Raw genomic sequence first — 19,642 nt, forward strand, 5'->3', positions numbered from 1 at the left:
ATTAAGACAGTGAGTAACATTAGTGTTACTGAAAACATGAGAGTTTAAATCAAACCAAAAATTTAAATGTTCCACACATATAAATACCATAGATTGTGATTTAGGGTGTATTCTCCTTTAAATACGTCGCTGAGCAGAGCGGAGATCTTCAGACAGACAGACGGCAGAGGAGGAGACGCTCGGCCGCAGCAGCTCACATCAGCGGGCTTAATGCACTGATAAACATCTCTGTACGGGGCGATGTTCAGGTAACAATTCACTATAATGTGTCTCGTTTCATATCTGGTGTGAAAACAAGAACATTAAGACACTAGAACCAGTATGTCGTTGGCTGTTTTAGGATCGTTTGTTCGGGAAGAATTTGCACACCCAGTTTTGACAGCTGAGCTCAGCATCATGTGTCTGTTTTCAGTCGCTTATCTTGCTGTCATTTTTAGTCCTGTTTTATGTTATAATGATTACATTCGAGGTATTTACAGTGCATTTATTTAAATATATTATTCGGTAAGAAAATATTCTAGTAATGCCTCCTTACTGGTTGTGATGGTTTCTAATCAGTGTTCAACAGGGTCTCTTCCGTTTCTCTTTGGGATTAAAACCTTAACCAAGTATGATTTTATGATCAGTATTTCTAAATAGTCAAGATTTTATAGTGTAGTCTTGTGTCATAGAGTCAGAAACATGAGGACCAATTGCCTGCTCACCCTTTTTAATCACAGATATTTCTTTATTATATAAATCCATAGGCCAGTATCATATTTAACATTAAGCCGGGGCAGGAAAAGCTCTCAATATATGTTTTATTGCATTTTGCTTCTACAATTTCAGTTTCCCCCCTAGGCTGTGCTGTGGTGGTTGAATATAATCTGAATCTGAATTATTCAGTGTATGACAGAATGAATTTTCACAGGGCAACGTATAGAAGTCACTCACTGTAAGAGCAGCTATAAGCTCTGTATGGATTTCTGTTTGAAGTCAGTTTGTATTTTCTTGTCCCTCAGTGGTTGTAAAGTGTTTTTATTGAATGTCAAGTGGATATGTGGCTTTACAACGTGCATGCAGGAGGTCAATGTTATGCATTGTGACACTGTACACTACATAGACCTTGTTCCCGTCTCCTGTACTTTACTTCAACTTTTAATCCTCAGTCTTATTCATGATCGCTTTCCAGCAGTGGTGGAGTTGAGCGATGGCCCATTTCTTTTTTTCTTTTTTTTTCTTGTGCAGAACTATTCCTGCACTTTAAGTTTAAAGTCTCCCTCCACTCAAAACTGTTTTTTTCTTCTTGTTGGATGTTTGAGCTTCACTGTGCAGAGTTAGAAGACTGTTTTCATCTGCTGAAAGTAGAAAGTTTCTTTTGTACCTGTGAGTATGATATGTGACATCACAACTAGTTTGGAGCCAGTTGTGGTCCAGTATGCAAATTATTCAAGTGTGATATGGAAACTTGAAGCCTCCAGTGCACAAACACTGAGAATTTACAGTCAAGTAGGAGACATCTTGTGTCCAGCAGTTAAACTTTTGAAATGAACCATCTTTACATATTCATAAACTCTGGAATATTTAACAAGGGAGAAGGGTTAGGTGTCATTTTAAGGATTTTAACGAGATGAATATTTTTACATATCTTAAAACATGTTTAGAGGGGGTCTTTAAGTGAAGACACCAGGATTTTGGACATGCACAAATTCAACAAAGTGTATTTAAGTAGGGCTGCAACTAACGATTATTTTCTGGATTAATTATTTAAGTCAATGAAATGCTTAAAAATTGTGAAAAAGCCCGGGGTAATGTTTAATTAGCTTGTTTTGTCTGACTAACAGTCCAAAACATGTAAGAATATATAAGACAAAGAAAAATAGTAAATCATCACATTTGAGAAGCTGGAAACAAAGTACCTTTGTCCTTTTTGGTTGTCTTTCGATTGACTAACTGATTAATCAACTAATCGTTGCAGCTCTATTTTAGTGTGTTCTGAAATTCCCAGTTGCTTTTGTGCTTAAAGGGAAATTCCGGGTTATTTCATCCTGACGTATTTCACATAAATGTGGCCATTGTGTCTCTATGTGTCATTCTAACTTTGCTCTCACCAGCTTCCTTATAGAAACGAGGACTCGCCCAAAACGACGTTTGTCTGGGCGAGCTGTGTGAGCCTCCTACAGCTTGTCAAATAAATGTGATTTTTACGTGAATAATTTCAAACGTTTGTCTCTGATCATTTTGTGCGAGTCCTCGTCTCCCGACACTCTATAATGCAGCTGGTGAGAGGAAAGTTAGCATGATCCATTGAGCCACGATGGCCACATTTATGAGAAATACATCCGGTTGAAATAAACCAGAATTTCCATTTAAAAGTTTTGGCTTGTTTCCTTCAAACAAGGAAATTCTTCAGTTTTTTCTGTTTTTTGTATCAAAGTTTTCGCTCTAAGACAACATCCACTAACCACTGATTGATAACTTCAGAGGAATAATTTGGCTTTTTGGTAAATACGCGTATTTATTTTCTTGCTGAGAGTTGGATGAGAATATTGCATAGTCAGCAGGCTTAGCTTAGCATAATGACTGTAAACAAGAGTAAACAGGTTAACTATTCTTTTCTCCCAACTTTTGTTTCCCATTAATTCAACTGTGGCCACAAAATGGAAAGCAAGTGAAAGCAGCCTGTTTTCCCACGAGAGCAAAAACATTGTTTAACATTATTTGGGTCAAATGGTTTTGTTGTGTCGTGTTGTTGGCTGAGAGTATCTCTGTGTCCCTAGCCTACTTAAGTCAGATGGAGCGCATTAATGGGGACAAATATATGACAACAGCTTTCCTAAGACTCACTAGTTTCTCATTTAGACTTTGGTCGTATTCCCATCTGCTCTTGCTCACAGCTAGTTTGGTGTTCAGGGATTTAACACCAGCTTTCACTCTAATTATGAGTCAGTGTGATGAATGAGGCTGCTGGCCACAGTGGTACCTCCGGGAACTGTGTTTTCTCCTTTAAAATTTGCTATTTACTCTCAGTATGTATGCTGAGCAAGTGGAAATTAAGTGCTCCCGTCATTGTTCTGCTGAATGTCAAAGTTTGCTTAAAGACATGTGCTGAAATAAAGCTACATTTGTGCTGCATTTTTAACCATATCAGAGATTTCAAGTGTTATAAAATGTCAGTGGGCTCTCATTAAGGCCAGTTTAATATGTATTTAAATGTATGCAAAGCTACAAGTACGAGTCGAATTAAAAATGCTGTCTTGCCTGTAGGAGCACATTTTGGAAACATTGATCTGAAGCTGTGTAGTTAATGTCTCATCTGTTCTTTTTGAGGAACATGTGGTTCTCTCTGTTGTGTATTCATCAGTGCTTCTGGGAATCTGGAGGGAGTGCTTTTCATTATCAATTCCCAGCCGTTGTTTGAAATAATTAACTCCTAAGTCAGTTTCTCACTTGATGTTGTTTCTCCAGCCTTGTTAGATACCAAGAGATTTTCAGGCTCAGAGATGAGGTTATAAGAAGTCAGACGAAACAAGGAAGTTTTCTCTGCTATGACACACTGGAGAATGTTGATAGATCATCCGGTCCATCAGCTTGTCTCAGCAGATTCAAAGCTCTGTGTTATAAATTTTCCCTTTTTTAATCTTGGTGTAATGACTCTTGTTTCCTTATTTCTTCCTCTCCAGATTTGTTTGCAATGGAAACGGATATGATACCAAAATTCTCCTCAAAAGACGAGGAAATTGACTTCTGGAAGGCTCTTTCCCTCAAGTACAAAACAAGGTATGTGATTCATATTGTGGATTATGTGTTTCTCCTCCAGTCAAAGTCTGACATTATGCGTTACTTCTTCAGTAACAATGACTTAGCTTAAAGAATAATAAAAATAATAATAATAATCTTTATTTATAAAGGATTTTTTTAAAATCCACACGACAAAGTACTTCACAAAGGCAGCAAAATAAAACAAAAAAATCTGCTTAGTTCAACCTGGACCCAATTTTCCATTTTCTTTTCCATCTTAGTGAATAATTCTGACAAATGTCATCAGTTATCAACTAGTCTTTGTTTGTCTGTGTGTGTGTGTGTGAGACACTAAAACCATCCAATTGGTTGCATGGCTTTTTCTACTAATCATTTGCATACTTTGCACACATGTATCAACAAGCAAGTGTTCCCAACAGTACAAAAGCTGTAAAATGAGGCAATTGATTTAAGTCTTGTACTTTAAAGGCTGATCAATCATTTTTGGAACATTTGAGGTAATTTGAGGTATCATCACATGCTTAACTGAAGAGACTGAGTAATAATCATAACATTTGATGTAAACATTTTCATTTTACCGTCCTTGTACACTATATTTATTATATGGGCACCATTGTAAATGGTAAATGGACTTCCCTTACAGTACTGTGCAAAGGTTTTAGGTACTAAAAGTAAAGTTAGGATGCATACAAAAATGCTATAAATTGTTTTTATTTATAAATTAGCTTCATACAAAGTTCAGCAAACAGCAGAAACCTAAATGAAATCAGTATTTGCTGTGTGAGCAGCTTTGCCTTTAAAACACCAGCAGTTCTCCTCATTACACCTGCACACAGTTTTTCAGCAGGTCAGTTGTTCCTGCATCTAGGAGAAGTTGTCACAGTTCTTCTGTGGATTTCGGCGTCTCAGCTGCTTCTGTCTCTTCATGTAATCCCAGACTGACCATGCTGTTGAGATCAGGGCTCTGTGGGGGCCGAACCATCTGTTGCAGGACTCCTTGTTCTTCTTGTCGCTGCAGAATAAATTTGGGACAGATCAGACGCCTCCCTGATGGTATTGCATTATAAATAAGAATCTAAATATCTAAAGTGCCTAAAACTTTTGCACAGTATTGTATACAGTATAGCGCTTTTCTACAGACAAAGCGCTTTACAATTTTCACCTCTCATTCACCCATTCACATACACACTCACACATCAATGCATGCAAGGGACTGGCTTGACCATCACGAGCAACTTGGGGTTCAGTGTCTTGCTCATCCAACACCTTTTGGGATGAACTGTGAGCCAAACCTTATCACCCAACATCAGTATTGAACCTCACTAATGCTCTTGTGGCTGAATGGGAGAAAAACAAGCCTGAAACCAGAAGAGTGGAGGCTGTTATAGCTCCAGATTAATGCTCATGGTTTTGGAATGACATGTTCACCAATTCTGTTTGGGTGTCCACAAACTTATGGCCATATAGTGTATTACAAGACAGTCAATTTGAGAGTGATGTCTGGTTGTAATCTCTGTATTTTTGAATTGAGGTACCTCTTTGTTAACTACGTTTGACTCAGATTTTGCCATTGATTTACTATCAGATTTTAGATCAAGTAGCTCTACAGCCTCTTTGTGTCTGTGGGAACGACAGCTCAGCAATGCACCACCTCAGGAATGCTTCATCTGCTATCTTGTCATTGGATTTCAGTCATCCATTCTCACTCTTTGAATTAAAAATATCGTTGACAGATCCAGTGTCACGAGTCTTGTGTGAGACGAGCAGTGAAAGCTCCGGTGGAAACCTCTCCCTTTTCCCCCGAGCGACAGCTCCTGTTTCACATTAAACATAAAAGGCTTTCACTTTTCTTTGTCCTCCTGTCTTTGAATAGGTTTATGTAATGGTACTGTTGCTGTGTTTGCTGTTGTGATTACACAACATTTTAATGATCTAAGGGCTACTAAAATTAGCTGTCAAGCTGAAATCTTATCTTATAGCCATTCGCTTGATTAAGAACAACTGATTGGAATCTCACACCCTGTGTTAAAGGAAACAATCTCGGGTCTACACCCAGTTATATAAGAATCTCTAGACAATAAGCTTCCTGCAAAGTCAAGGCCGCCTCCGTTCTGTTTGTGTGTGGTATCTGATGTAGGAATTTTCTTTTCTTAATACTTTTATGATTGTAAAATTAATGTTTTTATATTGAGGCAGTTCATATTAAAATAATCCAATATTTTTATGATAACAAGGGAATAAATGATTGTGTGATGTGAATATGAAATCCACAGATAATTAGCTGCTGACTCTCTCCTCTCTTCAGCCATACCAAAGCTTTTTAGCGTCTTTCAGCTAATTGTTTTGGTTTATGGCTCACAACTTTACTGTTTACTGGATATAAAAATGTCGTTTTATAGGATTTTCTGTCCCTTTAAGACTCTTTGCAAGCCATTAACAACAGAACAATAATTGATTTAAAAGCCTTGTGCATTAACTTATAACACAATTGGTGAGAAAAACCACAAATTTTACAAACTTGTGTTAAATATGCAGAAAATCAAGTGTCATGAAATGTTCTGCCTGCTTTAGGATTGATTCCCTCACACTAGCCACTCTCATACGCTGGAGTATTTTAAATGCAGGTTGATAACTGTGAAGAGGAAGCACCAGCGTGTAAATTGGTAACAGCCAATCTTTTCCAAGTGAAACCGGTTCAAAGCCTGGCCTTACTGAACACAAGTGTTTGTAAATTGATTTTCTGGCTCTGTGCTACCTCTGGCACTGAAGGTCACATGATGGTTATTCCTGTTACCATTTTTAGAAAGCTAGGTCTGTGTGCGGCCATCTGTGCTCATCCATGGCCATATCAGCAGACACTTACATAATCACCACTTTCTAGTAAAGCCGTACAGTGGTCACATATATAATGTTTTTTTTTTAATGAAACACTCAAATCAGGTTCCTGGGAATGACCGGTCTATCTGGATAAACATAAACAGGATAAAACTGTCAAAATATCACATACAACCAAGTCAGTTCACTCTGGTGTTCTGACAGGTTTTTGTTTGTTTCACAAAAACTGGGCGAGACTGTGGCTGCATTTGGGGGTTGGGCGCCAGAGGCTTGTGCACAATGCATCCTGGTACATGTAGGCACTGACAGCACAGCTCCACGAGCAGGAAAACTCAGCTTTCTCTGTGAATATAGCATGCACTGAGGAATTAATTGCTTCAATTGACTATATTTACCCTCAGCACTGATTGGACATCCACATAAAACGTGGTGATTAATGTGTAGAGTTGCTGCCCAATTCCTGCTCTTTATATTTGGATTATAGGCTTTAAAAAATAATGGACGTAGCTACCTTGACGACACCCATTGATTTATGGACTCCCATTTTGATACTTCAAGTTTGCATTTTGACCATCGCCATCTTGGATTTTTGGTGCCAGAAGTGACCATATTTGGACAGGAGGGTGGAGCTGTCCCTAATGCTGGCTGCTAGCTTGGTTAGCAAGGTGCATTTACAGTCTGTGGTTAACTGTGATAATGCTAATGCTAATTTTCGCTAGCGGACTTATTAGAGGGTCTTTTAGTACAACCAAATGCTGAACAAGACTGACAACCAAAATGTTAAAATTACCCTTCATGAACTGAAAACACCTATTTTTCAGACTTTTCACAAATGTTTCCTTCTTTGTAGAAGGTCTGCAGCTATGCCTATAGCTGCATAGCTGCAGCTATAGGCATAGCTGCAGCTATGCCTATACTCTGAATCTGGGGTTAAACCAAGGTTACGTTACCTAATCAATGTGGTAGCAATGCGTCTGATGGCACCCACCTGTCACTCAAAGTGGCCACATCCTTAATTACGCATAACTTTAAGCCACCCCCTGCCAGTGGCCAGACAAAAATAACATAAAGATAAAATTAAATAAAGCACTAGAAAGCTGTTTTCCAATTGAATGCACCCACCTGCCATGTCTCCCAGGCTGTTTGCATACTGACCTCTTTCTGTCTCAACTTCTTGGTTAATGCCGTCTCTTCTGTCTTCCCACAGCTGCCAGGAGGCTCAAGAGGAGCTGCTGGAGTTCCAGGAGGGAAGCAGGGAGCTGGAGGCTGAGCTGGAAGCACAGCTGGGCCAGGCTGAGCATCGTATGAAGGACCTGCAGTCTGAGAACCAAAGACTCAAGAATGATGTCGAAACACTCAAGGTAACGGCAAGAGTTTGTTGAAAGAGCAGGGAAGATAAATGAAATGATCTGTGTCTCTGCATCAACACTGAAAGTGTTTTATTGGCTCAGGTTGCCACTTTACACAGTATTGGTGAGAAAGTAGTCCCGTCTGATAAAGACATTGTAATGAGCTACAGTTTAATTGTGTGTGTATTTGTAGTTAATTTCGTGTCCACCTGTGCATCTTATCTGGTTAGCTACTTAAAGGGGACCTATTATGCTCATTTCCAGCTCTATATTTTTATTCTCAGATTCCACTATCTTTGCAAAAAAAACCTTGTTTTATGCAGCCCCTCAGTTCAGCCTCTGTCTCTAACAGGCAGTTTTAGCTCCTGTCTCTTTAAGGCCCGCCTCCTGATGAGCACACTCTGTTCTGACTGGCCAGCTTTCCGGAAGCCTGTTGAGGCGCAGCCATATCAGGGTTAAGTTACCGCTGATGCAAACCCAACATTTCCTGCTTTACTGCATCATGTTAAAGCTTTTAAGTGACTAAATAACATGTTCCTCACTGAATTAGCAGAGATTCGTTTATGGCACTAAGAACCAGTCGACACAACAACATATATTACAACATATATATATTTGGATCTATTTGTTCAGCGGATCAGTTAGAAATAATGCAGGGAGGAATAGTACAAGTAGAAACAGCCACCTTGATGATGATGTTTGATGAAGAGCTGCAGACGACCAGCACACCTCCAACAGGTGAACTACTTATTTTACTTTGCTGTGCTGTGTGATGGAAAGCACTCTCAGGAAATAAAGGAATAATTTGACATTTTGGTAACAAAATCAATCTAACAGCACCTCTTGAGTTCTCTAAGTAAAACACTGTATCTTGTTTGTTTAATTCATACAAAAACTGATGAGTAACTGACTGATGGAGCATTATGTCTTAGGCTATAACTTATCTGAAATCACTTCTATGTTCACTCCCTCACTTCTCCCTATAAAAAGGAAAATTTACTCAATAATGAGCAGTAAATTGAGATTTTGGATATTTACTAATCGTCATCACTCTGCATCATCATTGACAGCGAAATGTTGCATTTCTCAAATAGCGTACATGTCATAGACACTATGGCTGTGTCTGAAATCACCCTGAGCAAATATTCGTAGGACAGAAGTGTAATATGACCATACCTTTTAAAATGGAAGTCCACACGTCTCAGTTAATGAATCCTGACTTGATTAGAAGATTTAAAAAATAGTCAAAAATACATAGAGTAGGACTTGGCTGTGTATGTGACTGTGTCTGTGAATGTGGATTTATGATGAGACCAGATTTATGTATATGTATGTAATCTTAACAATACATTAAGCTCTGAACCAAGTAAGTACAGTACGTCTCCATACGTACCCATATGATAAATATTTGATGCTTTTTTTTTACAGTCATCTTATATCATCACTCGTCCTTGAGTGCAGTCTCTTGAGAGTGAGGAGAAGTGAAGTCAGGCTGTAACAGCTGCTGCTGCTGCCCTCGATGCACTTGTGATGCACTTGTATTTTTTTCTGGTGAGCCTGCAGCTTCGTCCTGGTTATATGTAAGGGGTCACAGGCTCATATTGAGATTGCACCTAGAGTATAAGGGCTGGTAATAAAACCTTGTCCCATGACCAGGAAAATAAAAGGTTGCCCTCGGGAAGAATATCACACTGTCATTTCTTGTGGGTCTGTGCTTGTTGGAGGCCTAACTCAGACAGTTATGATGTGATTTATTGGACTCAGTGAGGAGAATAGTCCTGGAGATGAAATAGTTTGGGAATCCATGTGCTATCTAAATGCTAATCTCACTTCATGAAGTGCTGAGGTACCTCTCTTTTCCAGTCTCAGCACTTATCATACCAACACCTGCTCTGTCCTTAGTGGGCTGTATACTGATGCAGCTGATCTTTATGATTCTTATAAATAATGCATCAGGTTGTGTCTCTCGTTCTTATTCTCGCTCCATAATTAGCAAAAGGCGGGTGGCACATTTTTCTGTCCATTTTTCCAGCCCGGTGAGTAAAGTCACCAGCTGGGATGAGATGTGTGTGCCAGGTTGTCTGTCGGGTTTTGTTTTTCCAGACAAACAGTACACTTCACACATAACCTTGTTTTGGGCAAAAAACACTCATTTCGGAGCAACAATGCACTGTTGGCTTTTCAGAGATGCATTCCTGCTCTATATAATACAAAACTGTTCCTTATTTTGGGTTAGATCAGATACTTTCACCCATTGTTTTTTGTACAAACTACAGTGGCTCTGAGGAGCAAAACACAGCAGCATTACTGAAACACAGCATTTGTTAAAGTTCCCCTCTAGTCATGGTTTAAGCCATGTAAAATGCTTTGCTTTAGATAATATATTGTGTCTGATATATTGTCTGATTTTGTTTTTTTCTGCAAAATAAGTTAAATTATCTTGTTAAAATCTTTAAATCACCTCTACTCCTCTGCCCTCATTAAGAATTTCAGGATTATAAATATGCAAATTAGCCCCACTTTGCATTCGAACCCCCCACTGCTCACCTGTTCATCTTCGACTCTGCTCATCAGACACAGTAACCTCTGGTTGTTTCCTGTTACTGTTGTATGCGGAGGACACAACACCGTTTAACAAAACAGCATCAAACAACAACACAACAACATTTCAGGAAAAAATTACATTTAAGAAAACAAAATTTTAGAAAAGACATTTCAGAAAATAGATGATCAAATCAAAGAACAATACAGCATATCACAGAAAATATGTCACAAAACACCAAAACACTTGAGAAAAGACAACATTTAACAGAACTAATAAATAATTTTTTTTAAAAACAACAGCGTAAAGACCACATTTTAGAAAATACTGTCATTTCAGAAAAGACAATGTTTTAGAAAATATATAATTTTGGAAAACAATAATTTTTCAGTAATCAGACATGACATTTCAGAAAAAATTGGGATGTTTACAGATAACAGATAACATGAAATTTTGAAAAGACTATATTTCAGAATGTGTCAGAAAAACCACACAAAAAAAATAAGGGGGAACACAAAATTCATAAAATGTCAAAATTTCTGAAAGACACATTACATATGAAACACTAAGAAAATCATCTCCTGTTCATTCATTTTTTGAAATGCTATAGTGTTTTGTAAAATGCTGTTTCCTGATTTGGTGTTGTGTTTTGTTGACTTGTTTATTTGTTTTATTTTATTAATGTTTTTCCTCCAATGTTGTGCTTTGCACCTCAGAACCACCATACAAAGCACATTACAGCATAAATTACTGTATATCTTAACTGGACTTTCATTGTGTGTTAATGGAATTTGCTGAATGAGATTCATGAATGAGGGAGCAAACAGAGGTCTGTCTGGTCCACGTGTGACCTGCTGCAGTTGATTCAGACACTATAGTAACAGCAGATATAGGTCAGACTTACAGACAGGCCCGGCAGTATTTATCGAGCTGATTGTCCCAGAGCTGGTGGATATATAGGTCACACTTCACATCCCGTGCCTAACAGTGGAGAGGAGGAAAATGCGGGGAGCACTGAAAAATGGATGATAAGATCTAAATGGTGTGCATCAGGAGCTGGTAAATGTGTTTCGGTCTTACATGAAGTGTAATCATTATCCTGTCCTGTCTTGCCCTTCAGGAGAAGCTGGAGCAGCAATATTCTCAGAGCTACAAGCAGATCTCCATGCTGGAGGACGACCTTGGCCAAACACGCAGCATCAAGGAGCAGCTCCACAAATATGTCCGAGAGCTTGAACAGTCCAACGACGACTTAGAAAGAGCCAAAAGGTTTGTTTCTGCTCTTGACGCTCACTAGGATAAAAATAAGAAAATATATTCCTGAGTAGCATTTGCGTGTCACTGAATTTACCATCCACACAACACCTTGACCTGATGCAAAGGTGTTTATTTTTCTCATTAGTGCAGCCACTTTGTGATCGTTATTTAATCTATATGAAAATTTGCAGGAGGTGCGAGTCTTGTTACAATTAGCAAATGGCTCAAATGCAATTGATTGCTGGCTTGAATTTGATTAAAATCAATGCTGCACTTGCACAACCTTGAGATATTGATCACTTATCAGTACTTGAGTAGTCCAAAAAGAGTAGATAGGACTCACAGAAGGGAAGCCCATTTTATTTGACATTTTATTTGTGTTGAATGAAATGCTCATTTTTTTTAGATTTTGTGAAATTCATTATTTTGTTTGTTTTTTTTCTCTCAATGTTGCTTCCTCCATTTCTTTCTCAGAGCTACTATCGTGTCTCTGGAGAACTTCGAGCAGCGTCTGAACCAGGCCATCGAGAGGAATGCCTTCCTGGAAAGTGAGCTGGATGAGAAGGAGTCGCTTCTGGTCTCTGTACAAAGATTAAAGGATGAAGCCAGAGGTGATTATTGATTAGATTTTACTAATGAGCTAAGCTGTCAGTCACCGCTTCACCTCATTAACATACGACTGCCGCAACTCCCCTCTTACTGATGAACTGTGTCAATTTAAGATATCTACTTTCCCACATAGTTGTACAAATTTCTTTGTGCCCTTAGCAGTTCTTTTTATCTTTTTTTATTTTTGCAGACTTGCGGCAGGAGCTTGCTGTTCGTGAAAGACAGTCAGATGTATCCAGGATGTCCGCTCCAAGTTCGCCCACACAGGACAATGAGAAGATGGACACTGCGGTACAGGCCTCTCTCTCTCTCCCTGCTACCCCACTGAGTAAAGGTCTGGACAACGCCTTTGCCAACCCAACAGGTACGTGCAGCCTGTCTTCCCTTGAGGGCTTTTTTTTTTTTTTTTTCAGCATGCAGGTACAAACTCTGAAATCTGAGATGTTTTTTACTTAAGAGCCCTGAAGCCTGCTGTTGTTTTCATGTATGGACACATCTAGGGAGGGAGAAGTGATTTTTAAAAGGAAAGAATGTGCCTTTATTTATGGGTAGGGTGTGGTATAAAATATCCAATTCCAGGAATACAAGTCAATGGTTAAGAATAAAAGGCATGGCTGTATGAAGAGAGCTGGATATGGCTCCACTACTCAGCATTGTGCCAGTCTCCCCCAGTGGCCACTCGTGGTAGTGTAATGAGAAAAATCCCCATTATAAAAGAGAAGTCTGTAAAACTGTTTAAAGAATACCACAAACTGCTAACAATGTCAATTATTACTCTTTGTATTGTGAATTTTTAAGCCATGAAAGTTTTGGATTTGCTAGAAAAGCGATTTTAATGTTGTGAAGTCATTCCAACACAAAGTCTGCGGGCTGAGCGGGACCACGTGCAGTGGGACACGCAAACTGGAGCCAAACCCAAAATCAAGAAAACTTTTTGGATTTATGCCCCAAACTACAAATTTTCATTCGATGGAATGGGTGCCATCTTTGAGTCTAATATCCAGGTCTTATAATACATCCATGATAAAAAAGCCGTAAAAATACAGTTTGTTAAAACAGCGAGGAATGAGAGTGTGCCAATACATGTTGGTGTATTTTTATCCATGCTAGTTGCTCTTGGGATGCATTGACATTCACAGTGAAAACGTCATCTTCTGATTCATCTTTTTCATTCACCCTCCTCTGTACAGTGCTTTCAAATGGCTACAGCAGCAACTCACCATTAACTCCCTCTGCAAGAATATCAGCCCTCAACATCGTCAGTGATTTACTCCGGAAAGTTGGGGTGAGTCATTCTGCGTTACTGCACTCAAAAACACTGTACAGTATCTCTGTTTATCCATCAGTTTCAGGTCACCTTTTCTCTTCCCACTCCCTGTAGAAAGTCCCTGTGTTTCCAGTGTGAAGGAGAGCATCATTTTCTGTTTATATCTCCCCTCAGGCTCTGGAGTCCAAACTCGCTGCTTGCAGGAACTTTGCCAAGGACCAGAAGGCTAGGAAGGCGTACGCTCTTGAGAACAGCAACATCCTCAACGCAAACACAGCCAACTACTCGCAGTCACTCCATACATCATATTTTGACAAAGCGTAAGTGAAACCAAACACCCACCTGCCTTTGCTCTTACATCTTTCCTCTCTTAGTCATGAGTCAGGGATAATTTATGACAAGAATCCTACGGTGTAATGTGATAGATCATTCCTGTCAGATGTGTTTTCAGGATGTCTTATGATAAAAGATTATGTGATGTGGATGATGATGTGTTGGATGACGAAGGTATCTGAGACCTGTGTGCATTTTTCCCAGCAGGACAGAGATGGTCACGTTCCCTGCATTGATTCTGGGTAATTGTAGCTCCTCCGCCTGTTAACTGAGTGTGGTGGGGCGCATGCATGCTGCTGCTGATTATAACAAGGCTCTTTTCCCATGTAGAGCTCATACAGTAGAAATAACCATAACTGTTGGTTAGATGACCTCGCCACTAACTATTCAAGGGTGGAGGTGATGGTGGTAGTGATGTAATGGTGCTGGTATTTCCCCCTTGCCTTTTATATTCTAAGCTGACCTAATAGATGTCTTTCTTGCCTATGTATGAGTGTGAGCAGTTAATAAAAGCTCTTAACTAACATAAAGAGCTTTTATTTATAGGAATAATAATAATTTGTCACAAGCCTGATACAAGAGAAACTTGATGAAAGTGAAACTCCTGTTAACAATAAACTTGGGAAAATTACCGGTTGTCATTAAAGGATAAGACTGGTTTTAGTCTATATTTTTGTTATTTTCAATAAATCTGATGAAAAGACCAAAACTACTTCCCTACCCTGTCAGCAGCACTCAGTTCCAGTTCAATTGATTTCTTCTGAAGACTTGAATCTTTTGGTCACAAATATATAGTTAAACTTTGAAAAAAGGCTCAATAATTCCTAAGATAGCTATAGTTTTTAGCCATGCTAGCGGTGTGGTTCAAGGGATGCAGTTGGTCCACCGCTTTCCAGACTGGAATATCTCCACGACTCTTGGATGGATTGCTATGAAATTTAGCACAGTTATTCATGGTCTCCAGACAATGAATCCTAATGACATTGGTGATCCTTTGACTTGTCCTTTAGTGCCACCATCAATTGTATTTTACAGTTAAATTTCTCTACAACAGGATGGATTGTCATGAAATTAGTTTCAGACATTCATGTTCCCCTCAGGATGAACTGTAATAACTTTGGTGATTCTGTAAAGTAGCAGCGACTCTGCAGCTCCCCTCAGCTTTACGGAGATTTATAACAAGTTTCAGCTCATTGTTTAGCTGTCTGGCTGCAACTTTACTGTTTTGGTTCACTCTCAGCACTCTAGTGTGGTTTTCTACCGCAGCAGGCAGCTGTTTTCTGAGAAAAAGCTCTAAAAACCCAGTGTACACTACCTGCTCAGCACCAAACAGCAAACAGACACAGTTAGCTGTAGACTAGCTGGTGAACACAGTGGAGCATTTAGCAGCTAAAGAACCAGATATTTCCCTCAGGAGTTGGTAGAGAGCAAAAACGGCTAGAAGAGAGTGAATATTGGACTTATATTCACTAGGTGGACAGAAACACGACTCCAAATAAATGATAATGTTGCTCCGTAAATGCTGGATGCGGAAATAAGCAACTGTTTTCTAACAAGTTCAACATATCAGCTTAAAACGTGATATGTCAGTCGCCTCACAGAGCTGATAGTGTAGTTTTAGACTCTGGAGCTGCAGCACAGTGGAATGAGATATATCAGGTTTGGATACACGAATGATACTTGTTGATAGGATCAATTCATTTTTGGTTTTACTCTTATTCTTTAATAGTCAATCATATTTATTGGTAAAAGTGCTGTTCCGTCTCATTTTATGCTGCTGTGTCACTGTCCTATCTATTGTGTTGACAACAGTTACTTATTGTGTAAGGCTGCTGGTGAGAGCAGGGACTGGCAGTGTGACAGTGTATAGTGTTTCTGCTGTGTGAGAGAGAATAAAGAGGCAGATTATACATATTGAAACGCGTAACCACAAGGGCATCTGCTTTCAGGGCAGGCAGGTTCATGTACAGGTTTGAAAAAGCCATTTGATCTCACATAATTATCTCCTTTTGATCATTATTTTTCTACTATTTACATTTTAATTAATTGTGTTGAAGCAATTTTTGTTGTGTGAAAGCTTCCCAGAGTCATGACTCAGGCCTAAACCACGCTACAAATACTGATCATAGTCCAACTACGACTCACAAAAGGAAGCGGTTCGACCGGTCAGTCAGGATAACCCTCAAACTTCCTTCCCGGTTTCTGAGATAAAGTCCCATTTTTAGCAGCACATGAAGTCATCCATCTAGTAGTTGTAGCGTCCCCAGTGTGTGAGATGGAGACAGTTTGAGTAAATAATGAGGACAGAATGACATTGTGACCTGCTGCTGCTCAGGTCAGTGCTTTGTGCTGTGTTGGCAGCAGCTACTGGAAAGTGTCAGTGTGTCTGAGGTGGAGATTTGACAGTGATTGTAAACACTGAAGCTTATGTCAAACTGAGAGACTGGCATTAAGAAGGACATGAGAGGTTTATCTGACAATTTGATAAATTTTTACTGTAATTCCCATCTCCATCCTTCTTATGGAATCTCTGTCAGCCCATTTCTGCCAAGAAAAAAAAGATGAAATGTTACAGAGACAAAAATGGTGAGTCAAATTTATGAGATAGGAAGTATGTCAAAATTTTGACTTTCGATTGGGGTTTTTTAAAAAAACATTTTGACTTGCCATACTTTTCGCATAATAATAATTTTGACTTATTATTCACTAAGAGTCAACATTTTGGTTTATGTCATAATTGTAATCTCAGCGTGTGTTCAGACAGAATGTAAAGTGAATTTTAGACAAGGCGTGATAACTTACAACATCAATAGAAAGATGCATATTTGCTCAGGTTGGCATGAATTGATGTTTCAAACCATTTCACAGCAGTGATTGATCAGCAGATCTGAGTGATGAGGGGTTCAGAAAGATAATCTGGTACCAGTCCATGCAGTGCTTTAAAAACAACAGAATCTTAACTTAATCCAGTACAGACCATTATCATGTCAGCAGCAGGTAATGGGTTAGTTGGCCATTGGTTCTGGTATCATCATTAATCCATCTAACGTTTTGACCTTCCTGGGTTGATGTCAGTCTCTTGTTTTATTTTTTTTTTCAGCAGCAGGACAGTGAACGGACTGGAAACTGGTACCCTGACAGCCATCACCGCCCCTCCTGCTGCCTCCTCCCCTGGCTTAGTGCCCCTCACTGTGTGACGGTAACTCCCCCCTCCGCCCCCCTTTTACCCAACACATCCATCCCGCAACAGAAACTCACATCTACTGTAATAAAAGGAGGCCCAGACAACGATGCAACACTAATGACTAATACTGTAAAACGTTGATGTACTGTTACCTTCTCTCACTCTCTCTGTGTCTGTTGCTCTGACTCAACACTTGTGCTTCGTTCCTGCTGTAATTATGTGTCCATGTCTGTATATTTTATGTGTTACTGTATATGCTGTTTGCTCACCGGCTTGTATAAAGATGACACAGTCGTCTCTACTCTGACACACGCTTTAAGATTCCCTCAGGATCTCCCTTGATTTGTGAAATAATTACTGAGTGCACCATATCATCTTAAAATGGAAATGATATGCAATTTAAATTTTTTTTTTTTGTTGTTGGAATTTTTGACCACACAGTTAACAATTTAAACAGCTTTTTTCACTCCTTCTACAGCAATAACTTCAATTAAAGTAACAGTTAAGTGCACTCACATCCACCACAAAGCCCATGAATGGGGGGAAAAAAAAGGTTTTAATGGGTTGGCACATGTGCAAATGTCCTGAATAATTGTGCGCCACATGGTCTATGTCACCATCAATTATTGATGTTTTAAAAATGTCCACCATATGAGCCTCACAGGCTAATGTTTTAAACATAATAACTGATGTTTAGGTGAGGACTCAAGTGATTTTCCTGTTAACATGTGAGGGAGTCTCTGTGTCATTGTAGTGAGTCTAACAGACCATCTGTCTTCTGAACTATGTGACATGATGTGTACAGTATTGGTCATATTGATCGTTATTTATTGGCAGCAGAATTAATTACAGCTGTCGTAGTGTTCAGACCAGTTAACCAGCATTCTTGGATTCTGTAGTCGAAATGTTTTATCCTGCTGAAGCCGGCGTTTTTTCCAAGTTAACACAAAACAAAAAAACATTTTTAGTACTGTACACTTTTCAGCAAGCACTTTGATCCAGGGTGTGAACTTAATCTGTTTGTTTTTTTTCATTTTTATTCAAGTGCAATATTGCCTGTTTGTTATTGTTCGTAGGTTTGATTTATGTCAGATTTCTTTTATGGCATGTTTTAATAAAATATATAATTATTCTCCATCTATTACTTTTGTAATGTTGACTGGTTCTTTCTGTGGAGGAAATTAGACCTGCTACTATTATTTTGTTATATTTTCAGTATCTATTGATTAATTTTGGGGGGTTAATTGATTAATTTAGTATCCAAAATGACAGAAAACCTATTGTTTTCTAACTAAATCAAATTCCCAGAGCCCAATTTTATGTTGTCAAAAGTCTTGGTTTGTCTTAACAAGAGTCTAAAACTCAATGACAGTCATTTACAATTATATAAAACAGACAAAAGCAGCAAATCCTCATATTTGAGAAGCTTGAAGCACCAAATATTTAGATTTTTTTCCCTTTATAAATTACTTAAAAGTACAAAAACAAACTCAATTATTAAATTTGTTCATCTTTTATCAACTGACTAATCAGTCAAGTAATTGTTTCATCATAAGATGAAATTAAACATGGTTAAACTTTTTTGATAACTAATATTGACCCTAATATGTGTGTTCACAGGTTTGTTTAGTTACACTGATCTGATTGCACTCAATTAATGTACCCAAGACTTGAGATCAAATGAAAATATTTACATGTTGTAAATCATGCTGGTGTGTTTCACATTTTTGGGGGTTTTCTTCCTTTTGTTCCAGGTAGCCATTTGTCTACATTCATTTCTGTACAACATGAAAATCCATCAGCAGACTCTTTAAACTTGTTAGAATCATCTAATCCATCACAGAGAACATTAAGCCTGCATTATGTCAAAGTTATATTATTGTTGCTTATTGCAGCACTGCTTTGCTTCACAACAATTATGTAGCTTTGACAAAAATTAATGCACACTCTATGTTTATTTTGAAAGATTAGACAACTTAAGCAAGAATCTGCCAGCGAAGGAAAAAATATATCTCAACATCTAAAACAACAAGGCATACATTTGGAAATGGTCAGCAAAATGTAAAGATGATTTATAGCCACCGGAGGTAAAAACAAAAAAACATGTATGTGTGCTTAAAACTTGCCAAAACACTGATATGGGCTGTTAAATTGTAATCAACAGCGCCCCTTGCTGGACAAACATGTAAGTACAATAAAAAAGGAGCTGATCTGACCTTTAGCACTTTGGTCATTTAATCACTAATAATCATGTCTCAAAACAGACACAAAATACTCAATTACATTTTCAATTCATCTGTTTGAAGTCATCCTGATGTCATGCACGGATGCTGCATTTATCAGAGTATAAACAGTTTGGCTTCTTGCACAACAGACGTTTTCAGCACTGTAACAAACCATACACTGTGCTTTCTTATTTACTGGAAACTGATGTGAAGATGAATTAATAGATCTCTCGGTGAAAGCAGGCCCAGTAGTATTTATAAACCTTATTATCTCAAGGTTTTCTTTACACAAGTGTATCA

General features: G+C 38.6%; 1 protein-coding gene across 3 annotated transcripts; it reads left to right on the forward strand.

Moving 5' to 3' along the window:
* The first annotated feature begins 145 nt into the window (after positions 1–145).
* ndel1a (nudE neurodevelopment protein 1-like 1a) lies at positions 146–18,258 on the forward strand. Of its 3 annotated transcripts, XM_067576030.1 has the most exons (10): positions 146–248; positions 3,663–3,759; positions 7,784–7,937; positions 11,588–11,736; positions 12,199–12,335; positions 12,524–12,697; positions 13,524–13,618; positions 13,775–13,920; positions 14,141–14,175; positions 17,034–18,258. In XM_067576030.1, exons 2-10 carry the CDS (start codon positions 3,674–3,676, stop codon positions 17,045–17,047), a joined length of 990 nt encoding a protein of 329 aa, XP_067432131.1. In that variant the 5' UTR covers positions 146–248; positions 3,663–3,673; the 3' UTR covers positions 17,048–18,258. The 3 variants fall into 3 exon arrangements, with proteins under 3 accessions (XP_067432131.1, XP_067432128.1, XP_067432130.1); XM_067576027.1 differs by lacking the exon at positions 14,141–14,175; XM_067576029.1 differs by lacking the exon at positions 14,141–14,175 and having other exon boundaries at positions 17,037–18,258.
* Positions 18,259–19,642: the final 1,384 nt, after the last annotated feature.

Source organism: Thunnus thynnus, chromosome 20 (assembly GCF_963924715.1).
Source record: "Thunnus thynnus chromosome 20, fThuThy2.1, whole genome shotgun sequence".
NCBI lineage: Eukaryota > Metazoa > Chordata > Actinopteri > Scombriformes > Scombridae > Thunnus > Thunnus thynnus.